This window comes from Sminthopsis crassicaudata, chromosome 6, assembly GCF_048593235.1.
Source record: "Sminthopsis crassicaudata isolate SCR6 chromosome 6, ASM4859323v1, whole genome shotgun sequence".
Lineage (NCBI taxonomy): Eukaryota > Metazoa > Chordata > Mammalia > Dasyuromorphia > Dasyuridae > Sminthopsis > Sminthopsis crassicaudata.
Genome location: NC_133622.1, coordinates 107,354,047 through 107,364,925, shown reverse-complemented (window position 1 = coordinate 107,364,925; position 10,879 = coordinate 107,354,047). Strand labels below are relative to the sequence as shown.

General features: G+C 33.5%; 1 protein-coding gene across 1 annotated transcript in view; it reads right to left on the bottom strand.

Annotated features, from left to right (window-relative positions):
- Positions 1-793: 793 nt before the first annotated feature.
- The window catches only part of FAM149A (family with sequence similarity 149 member A), a 72,952-nt gene continuing 62,866 nt past the window's right edge, over positions 794-10,879 (bottom strand). Inside the window, 4 exon segments of the mRNA XM_074275389.1 lie at positions 794-1,043; positions 2,520-2,598; positions 2,955-3,083; positions 6,151-6,271. Coding sequence (XP_074131490.1) covers positions 970-1,043; positions 2,520-2,598; positions 2,955-3,083; positions 6,151-6,271 — 403 coding nt within the window. The 3' untranslated portion in view covers positions 794-969.

Sequence of the window (10,879 nt, the reverse complement as noted above, 5' to 3'; positions counted from 1 at the left end):
TTTTAGAATATTGAGACCTATTTTGAGTCTGTTGTTTTTTTTATTAAGGAACTTAGAATGTTGGATTTAAAAAAGATGGTTTTATTCATATTATATCACATGTCACACATGATCACATCTGAAATCCTCTTTTCAGGGTTCACAGTCATAAACTAGGGACTTGTAACTTTTGAATGCATTAGAGGGTAAACTCTGGCAGGTTCTTCTAATCTGGAAAAGTTTTGAGACTAGATCTGTTGGCAGAAACTGAATTGATCATCTAAGAACTTGCTTGACTGATTTCAAAATCATTTTCATTTCTTTACTAGATAGTTGGCTACCAGGAGATGAAGATTCACTAAGTGACTCACTAAGACCATCCACTAGAATAAGTAATCGCTCTGATTCATACTGGTGGTAAACACACATACTGATGAGGTCACAAATCTCTAAAGTTCATTAAAGGTAAATAAAGTTTTTTAAAGAGAGAAATGCTATAAAAAATTTAGTAGAATTAATAGTAGTTTACTAAAATTTAGTAGAATTGTACTGCAATGAGAAAACAGAAAGGATAAAAAAAATTCACAAAGCTGCTTTGTTGTTTTTTTGAAAATTGCAAATTTTATATAAGAAGCAGAATAGAGGACAACCAACAGCTCTAAAGTAATGGATCACTATTAGAGGGATTAAGTGAGTTGGTCAAGTTCACATAGATCAACTCTTTAAGCATAAGAAATAGACCCATACAGATGTGAAAGTTTGTGTATATGCTTAGATTGTGTCTTACTAATGATGCAAAGTTATGGCACATTCCAATTAAAAACGAACATGTTTATTATGATTGATTTTCTTTAAGAGTCCTGTCTCAAGGACCAAGAAACAAAGGGACACATAAAGATAGCATAATACTTGTTATTTCTCAAGGAATAAAGAATAAGTTGACACTTGGCAGATTTCACTTAGTACAGTGACTGATCAGCCAAAGTTGGATCAGGAAGCCACTGGAAATCTCCTTCTTGAAGTTGAGGTATTTCTTTGATATGATTTAGATAGATGTTGTGAACCTGAAATTACAAATATGAAGAAAAGTGTAAGAAAATGATCTCAAAAAAAAAAAAAAAGATAAATTAAAGTCTATGTAGGTACTTTGGAATTTGTCACTAAAAGCCATGATTTAATATAATAACATTTTAAGAAAAGAATTGTGATAATATAGTGAATTCTTTTTTTAAAGTCCTGACTTCTAATTTAATCAATACATAATATTGCAGGCCTGTCACTAATAGGCACTTAATAAATGCATATTGACTGCTTGACAGTGGGAAGCTTCCATTGTTAAAACTCCCTCCATCACCATATTGGCTCAAAACTTAAAAAGTTGCTTGCAGAACTGTATATAATAGATAAGATAATGGTCTGCCATCACATAGTCATTTATTGGTTAATTTTGCTGAAATTTTTTTCCCTTCTTTTTTAATCTTTATTACAAGAGATGAAAGGAGCATGCCATTGTAAATAGAAGGCCAACCTCAGAGCCAGGCACATTTGGATTCCACTACTGTCTCTGATAAGACATTTAACCTTATAAATCCATCTGTATCATTTAAATGTTTGAATTGTGCTTTATTGACAATGCAAAATTATGCCACATTTCAAGTAAAATGGACTTCTTCATTATAACTGTGTTTTTCTCTAAGACTAGGAACAAAAAATTTTACCTGGAATTTTCCAGATCCTGGAGACACTGTGATAACAATATTATCTCATTTGACCTTTACAAAAGCCCTGAGAGATAGGTACTATAATTGTCTTCATTTTATAATTTAGGAAACTGAAGCAAACAGAGATAAATGATTTGCCTTGGGTGACACAGTTAATAAAGGTCTGAACTTAAGGCTTCCTGATTTTAGGTCTAACACCCCAACCATTATGCTATTAGCTGCTCCTTACATTCTAACTTAAATATTGAAGTTTGTGTTTATCGTTATATTTATTAAGGTTAAAGTCCATTATACATCTTTAGAAAGACTTCCATGCTAAGTAGCTTAAATATCAATAGTATTAACACTTAAAGATGTTCAACCACCAGAAAATTTTACACTGGCAGTAAATAGGTAACAGAGCTAGGCTCTGAACTGATGGTTTGTGACTCCTTGGCTAGCCAGATACATGCTATCTCTCTAGTTGTTCTGACAAGAAATCAAGGTTCAGTTCAGTAAATATGGTAATGGAAAGCAAAAAAATCAAAGACTTGTTACAAAGGAAAATGTGTGCCATTGTTATTTTCCTGATGCAGATAATTAATTTATGATGATGATTATTATTATTAATTAAATTATCATTTATGATGATGATTAACCAGGACCACTAAAATATCTCAACAGGACAATTTTACTCCTAAAATAAATGGTCCTTTCTACTAATCGACACTGGTTCTTCTTGCCCTACCAAAAAATGATTCTCAGGTAGCACTAGGTAAGAAAAAAAAATTCAAACCATTCACAACTAATCTGAGTATTCTGAAATAAAACTTTACTCACCTGTTAAGAAACCTTGACCTGTCCATGTGTGGTTTGCAAATTCCATTGGTGTCAATGACCTTTTGTGAGGAGTGTCAGACTATTGGGAGAAAAAGGGAGAAAGAAATGTTTAGGCTGTTTCAAATTCTTCCAAAATAGGATCTCTTAGAAGATGCCATCTGCAACCAGAGAAAGAACTATAGAGACTGAATGCTTTTCCCTTTTCATTTTTCTTTTCACAACATCACTCATATGGATATATGTATAACCTACATCATATTGCCTGCTATCTTGGGAAGGGGACGGACAAGGGAGGAAGGGAGAAAAAAATTTGGAACTCAAAATCTTCCAAAAATGAATTTTGAAAACTATCTTTATATGTAATTGGAAAAATAAAATACTATTGAAATTAAAAATAAATAAATAAAAGACACTTTTGAGCAGAGAAGAACTTACCCTGAAAGTGTGAGTGGTATTAGGCCTTGAAAATTGCTCGGAGATAACAGTCCTTTCCCGAAGAGGTGGTCTTTCAATATTGCCAGGCACAGCACTTAACACTCGGTTTTGAGGATATCTTCCTCTGTGCTTAAGTTAAAAACACACAAACAGTCAATCCAAGTTTATAACAAATTTCAATATTACCATGGTTAACTGAATAATCCTGAGAGCCACTTAACTCATTCATTTTATTCATTTCACAAGTATTTACTGAGCCCTTAATATATGAGTCATAAATAGGCTTGGAGTGAAAATACTTGGAGTGAAAATAATTCTTGGACATATACTCACTCTTCTTGTATGACCTTCACCTCCCTGGACCTCATTTTTCTCATCTATAAAATGAGGGTGCTGAAATGTATGTTCTCTGAGACTCCTCAAAACTCAGAATCCTATGATATGATGGCGCTGCTATTAAGGAGCAGCACAGGACACATTAACTATTATGATAGGCTTACTGAGTCATTTAAATAAATTTTTATTCTTATTTTTAATATCATCAATATTTCTCCTACATTCTTTCCTCTCCTCTCTTCCCACAGAGCAATCTTCCATTAAAAAATTAAAACAACAATAACAAAGAAAAGAAAGGAAGAAGGATAAAAAATGAGGTCAGCAAAGTTGATCAATAGTCTTAAAAAACCATTGATATTACATGCAATATTTTGCATTTGCACAGACTACCCTTCTTCCCAATCTGTGCAAAACAATATGGGGAGGTGTTTTTTTTTTTTTCTCAGCAAGGCTTATTTATAAATTCATAATTTGTTTAACCAAGTGTTAATTCTGATAAGATGCCAAAGAACCTTAATTATTTAATGGTTAAAATTTCAAAATTTGAAGGGCAATCTTATTTATTTTATTTTTAGTTTATTGATAACTTTTGTTTTTAGATTATCTATATTTTCCAGCATAGATGTTCTCCCTTCTCCCACTCAGAGAGACATTTTAATGTCTTTAATTTTTTTATTTTGAATTAAAATTTTAAATTAAAATGAATTTAGTTTTAAAATAAAAACAAAAAAGACAAAAACAACATAAAAAATTAAAAGGGGAGAGCAACAGTTTACTAAGATAAGGTTACATATGGAAAAAGTCTAATATTATATGCAGTGTTCCATACCATTGTCCTCAATCTTTCTGAATGGGGTAAAAGAAATATTTAAGCTGATTTAAAAAATAATATACACATCAAAACCATGTTAAATGCCTTGCATTTTGAGAAGAATAATATCTAATATTTATATAATACTTACTATGTGCTAAATACATCGTAAACCCTTTGCGATCATTCCATTGGATCCTCAACAATCCAGCAAAATAGATGCTTTTGTTCTTCACATTTTACAGATAAGAAAACTGAGGTATATCATCACACAATTAATAAGCATCTGAGGCTGGATTTGAGCCCAGATTTTCTTCTGGGGTTTTCTCCCTTCCCTATAGCCTTCCCTCACCTCCTTCCATCACATCACCTCAAGCCACAGAGTCATAACAATCAAACAAGCTTTGCCACTCTTGTCTGTGTTCAGTATGTAATATGTTCCACTGAGAGTAATATATCCTAAAACCAACTTTCTTTCTGCTGGACCATACTACTTCCAGTTAAATTTGTAACTTTATAAAATGAATCTTCGTTTGACATCTGGATATGTTAACTATCTTAACTCAATTCCTTCATCTTCAGGCTTCTGCCTTTTTCACTAGTCCTGGAAGCTTTTGGCCACTGATCAAACTAGAGCTTTTTCAGTAATACAAATGACACTGGATGATTGTACCTGAGCTATATAGCTCTATTCTAAGGATATAATTTTTGGGAAAAAATATTCCACTGAGCATAAACCCTCTACCTTCAGACTCCTGTTCTTTTCATTTTAGAACCATCTGATCAATGATCAAATAGCTTTCTTTTTCAAAGTGACATGGCTGGTTGTACTTGAGATATATAGCATTAGTCTAAGTCAGTGGTCCTCAAACTTTTTAAATAGGGGGCCAGTTCACTGTCCTTCAGACCACTGCCGGGCCGGACTATAGTAAAAAAAAAAAGTTCACATTCTGTCTCTGCCCCTCAGCCCATCCGCCATAACCTAGCTCGCTGCATAAAAGTCCTCAGCGGGCCGCATCTGGCCTGTGGGCCGTAGTTGAAGAACCTCTGGTCTAAGTATATAATTTGGAGGAAAAAAAGATGAAGTTTAATAAGCTAACAGCCTCAGACTATGCAATGCAGTGGAAAGATCTCTGGTTCCTGGTCAGAGGATCTGAGTTTAAATCTGACCTTTCATACTTGCTACCAATGTAACCGTGAGCATATTATTTAACTTCTTTGGGTCTCAGTTTACTAATATGAAAAATTGAGGAGACTGGATCATTTAGCTTGCTTCCTTTCAGTTCTAGAGCTATAATCCTAGCCTTTTTGGAACAGGAGTGGGACTGTGTGGCAATAAAGTCTCTCCACTGAGAGACTAGCCCAGAGAATCAAGGCTCTAGAACTGGAAATTTACTAGGCCAATCCTGTCATTTTACAGAAGTGGAAACTGAGGTATGGGAAGATTAAATGATTTGAACCCAAACTCCTCCAACACAGGTCTTCTTATCCTAAAACCAACTTTCTTTCTGCTGGACCATACTACTTCCAGTTAAATCTGTAGCTTTATAAAATGAATCTTTGTTTGACATCTGAATGTTAACTCATGCTTCCATTGGCCTAAACCAGTATTTTCTTCCATTTAAAAAATGGTATATAATTAGCTTTAATTAACTTATATGATGCCCTTCTGAAAAGCTCATGGAAATGATTTCAAGTAGAGACCATTATGATGAGCATTTTATTCTATTATGACTTCTGTTATAAATATTAACTTCTTTCCAGTGCTCAGTTAATAGCTACATTTTTTTCTGGTGGTCTGAAGTTGTGACTTCAGCAGGAATTCAGTGTGGAAATGACTTCCATTGATGTAGACACACAGCTCACCTGCATTTTATAGAATCTTAATAGATTTAACTGGGAGCAGTAAAGGATTAGTTTATTTGCCCCACATAACACAGTTTGTTTCAGAGATTGGAATTAAGCCTAAATCTTCTCTCTCAATGAGGATGGCCCATTTTCTTCTATGTCCTACTGCCTCTTAACAGCTTACAATAAAGTAAGTCTTACAAAGGTTTGGCGGGGTCCAGGAGTAGCAACATTCTGTTCACCAGACTCTGAACTTATAGGTGGTAACCTGTTTCGAGGCACTTGAATGGATGGAGAAGACAAGTGGTCTGAGCTCATTTGCCTGTAAAAACAAACAAACAAATAAATATTTACTAAATACCTAATGTATACAAAGCCATATAATGTTTTGTGTTTACAGTAGATTATGAATTTCTTAAGAGTAGGGGCTGACTTACTTTTCCATTGCTTTGCACACAGTAATTTGGACTAAACATGGCTTTATTCATTGTATGAAGTGATAAGGAAACAGAGATATAAGATACACAGACTTAAAAGAGATGACCTACTTTATCAAGTCAGCTTTTGTCATCAAAATAATATTTTAAAAATATTAATTAATATGTCTTATAACTATTTGAAATTACTGACCTCCATTAGGAATTTTTTTTTTTTTGCTAGTCTTTAAAGAGCACAACACTAATGAGTCCAGGCTTCCTCTCAAATGAAACATATATTTAGTGTTCTCTATGACCTCAATGTTGCTAGACTCTGTAGGAAATAAGGAAGACCTATAACAGTAAAAAGCTGGCACTTTATTTGGGAAACAAGACTAACCATACAGGAAAGATTTAGAGAAGGAAGGCATTATGTAATGTAATTTAGTCCTAAGTCATAAGATTAAGGTCATGTTAATATGATGTAAATCAGGGGTTCTGAAACTTTTTGTATGTCATCAACCCCTTTGATAGTCTGGTAAAGCCTAAAAGTTTAAAAATATTTAAAATAAAATACATGAAATTCCAAAGAAAGACATTTACATTGAAATATACACACATACTAATACATATTTAAATATCACATATCATATATATCATATATTACATACATATTAATAAATGTGTATATATGTATATATTCTCATATATATCACAAATATATAAAGAGAGAAGATATATGTGTGTGTGTATATATATATATATATATATAAAGTTTATGGACCATAGATTAAAAAATATTGCTGAAGAGAAAACAAAAAGGCTCAAGTCAGGGTAGCATCATGGGCCTTTCTTTATGAGTTAAATTGTGGCACATATAGAATGTGGATTGAAAGGAAAAAGAAGGAAGGCAATCCAAAACTATAGAATAAAATAAGCAAAGGTACCAAGGAGAGCATGATACTGGGAGTCAAGGATCCCTAATCTCTTTCACTGAATACCTTCGTGACCATGGACTTAATTTCTCTTGGCCTCTGTTTTCATCATCACTGGAATAATCTTTTACTCTGAAATCAGGAGGAAGTTTCTACCATGTTCAAGGAGTAACTATGTAGTTATTATTCACTTGTCACATAATCCAAATTATGCAGGCATAAAAGGATAAACCTTGTGGAAAGTTTGCCTCCAAATATTGGTGATTAGACAAATCTGAGGTTTTTTTATTTTTTGTTTTTTTGTTTATTTCCCAAAGATCTTAGAAAATAAGCTTTAAGAAGGGCTGGCAGAAAGAAATTTGGAGAGAACTGAGGAAAAGCTCTTTGTATACAATTATTATTAAATAATGTATGTTAGAAAGTGAAGGCATAGAAAACCACGAGAAAAGTCATTTTAAATGATGAACATTCCATTTCCTTGCCACCTCACCTCAAAGTGCTCCAAGCCCATTGTTAATAAAGATCTCAAATGGATCTGTGATCTCATTAATTTGAGAGTTTCCCTAGTTGTACAGAATCCAACCTGCCCATGCCTGCCTATCTTAGGTCATTCTTGTCTATATATTCCCATGTCCTCCCAGAATGCATCCACTATTAAGATCTTCTTCAGGTTCTCCTGACATCATAAAGATACCACTTGGGCATGGTGACTATCCTTCTGTGGTTCCTCATCACATGAAAAGTCTTCTTTTTTCCTATCATATATTATTCTGATGAAATGAAAATGATTACCAAACAGACAAGGGACAAGTGTATGGTGATTGTGAATACACCACATTATAAACAATGGAGAATTTAAGAAAAAAAGGTATAACAGAGGTTATCAGAAAAATGTTATCCATTTTTCTTGCATTTTTTTCCTAGATGCTCATGTCTTAATACTTTCGCATTTCAAATTATGTTGCTTGAGTTCCAAACTTGGCTCAGACACTATTAGGTATTATTCTGAACAAGTTATTTTATCCTCTCTATGCTTTAGTTTCCTCGTGAGAGAAATATAGTGGAATGTAATAGAATGCCCTCTAAGATCCTTTTAAGTTCTAAATCTTTGATCATATGACAAATGATCTTGGAAATAGTCCTTGAAAGATAAATGTCAAATATTCAAAATGTTCACTACTTACTTAATGGAAATTATAATCCTAGAAATCATAAACCCCAGGGAATTTATAAATAGATTTCAATGAGTACAATGAACTTGGAAAAAGAAATAAAATTCATCATCATTTTCATTAAATTTTGATTTCCTTAGTAATTCCATTTTTTCATCTTATGCATTTAAAAACATGAGCAGTTCATAGATTTTACTAGACTTCCAAAGGAGTCCCATAACACATGTATGTACACACACACACACACACACACACACACACACACACACACACACACACAAATACCCCCCCCAAGAAACCATGATTTAGAGATTGTTAATCTAGAAGCCCCTCCTGGATTACTGCCTTGTCATGGTGGAGGGGCTTGCATAGCTCAATGAAACTACCCAAGATGGACAGATCAAATTGGAGAGTTCCAACAAAAGGTTATCCACTGGTAAAGGAAATGGCAAACCATGCCAGTATCTCTGGCAAGAAAACTTAATGGACAATATTAAAATGTTATAAGACATTACCTTGGAAGATATGCCCCTCAGGTTGGAAAGTGTGCAATACATTATTGGGAAAGAGTGTATGGTAACTACAGATAGCTCCAAAAAGAGTGAAGCACCTGGGCTAAAACCAAAAGGTAATTCAGCTGCAAGTGTATCTAGTGAAGAAAGGAAAATCCAATGCTGTAAAGATCTTATTGTATGGGAATTAGAAATATTTAAGACCTATAAACCAAGGTAAAGTGAATATGGTCAAAAAAGGAGATTAAAAGGTTAAATATCAAAATCTTGGGTGCCAATAAACTTAAATGTCCAGGAAGGGTCAATTTTAATTCAAGAGATCATTACATATACTACTATGGGCAAGAATTCCCTAGAAGAAATGAAGGAGCCCTCACAGTCAATAAAAGGATAACAAAAGCAGAACTGAGGTACAGTCTCAAAAATGAAAATGATTCTATTTGAATTGAAGGCAAACAATTCAGGTCAAAGTTGCTCAATTCGGTGCAGATCTATATTTTCTGGAAATAATAAAAACAATCTGTCACATTAATTGTAGGGGATTGGAATGCTAAAGTAAGAAAATCAAAAGATAATTGGAATGGCAAATAAATTTGTCCTTAGAGTATAGAATGAAACTGGACAGAGACCAGTAGATATGACATACATACTCATATACATGCATAAAGCCCAAATCAGATTGATTATATACTTGGCAGCTAAAGGTAGACAAGCCCAATCTAATCAATTAGAACAAGACCTGGAACTATCTGTGGCTCAGATTATGAAATTCTTGTGGTAAAATTTAGACTTAAATTGAGGAAAGTAAGGGAAAGCCATCAGACCTGAAAGATATGATCTAAACAACATTCCTTTGGAATACATGGTGGAAGTGATGAAAAGATTTAAAGGATTAGATCTGATAAATATATGGACAAAGGTTCACTACTGTACAGGAGGCAGAAACAAAAATAACCCAAAGAAAATGAGGCTTTATGAGTAGCTGAAAGAAGAAGGAAAGCAAAAGGCAAAGGAAAAAGGAATTCTGAATGTAGAATTCCATAAAAAAGCAAGAAGAAATAGGTGTTTTTTAATGAGAAACTTAAAAAATAATAGAAAACAATAGAATGAGAAAGATGAGATCTCTTCAGAAAAATTGGAGTTTTCAAGGAAATGTTTCATGCTAAAAAATGGGCATGGTAAAAGATAAAAATGGTGGGGACACAGCAAAAGTAGAAGAGATTAAGAAGACACAGCAAGAATATACAAAAGAATTTTCTCTACAAGAAGGATCTTAATATTACTGATAACCACAGTAATATGGTTACTGACCTGAAACCAGATACCCTAGAGGGTAAAGTCAACTGGACCTTATAAAGCAATATTAATAATAAGGCTAGTGGAATAGAGTTTAAAATCTAAAAAGCTGAAACTGTTAAAATGTTGCACTCATGCCATCAAATTTGAAAAATTCAACAGTGGCTATTAGATTGGAAAAGGTCAGTTTATGTCCCGGCCCTAAAAAAGCACAATGACAAAGCATGTTTGATCAAACAGTTACACTGATTTCAATACACCAACAAAGTTTTGCTTAAGATTCTGCAAGCTAGTCTTCAGTAATATATGACAAGGAAATTAGCAGAAGAACAATCTGGTTTTCAAAAAGGGAGATGAACTAGAAAGAAAACTGCCAACATTCTCTGAATTGTAGAAAAAACAAGAGTTCCAGGAAAACATCTACTTCTCTTTCACTGATTAGACTAAAGCCTCTTGCTGTGTGGATCACAACAAATTGTGTCAAATCCTCAAAGAGATGGAATTAGTAGATCATTACTAAAAAACCCCTATGAGGATCAAGAAACAGCTGTTAAATTCAAACATATAACAATTGATTATTCCAAGATTGAGAAGGGAGG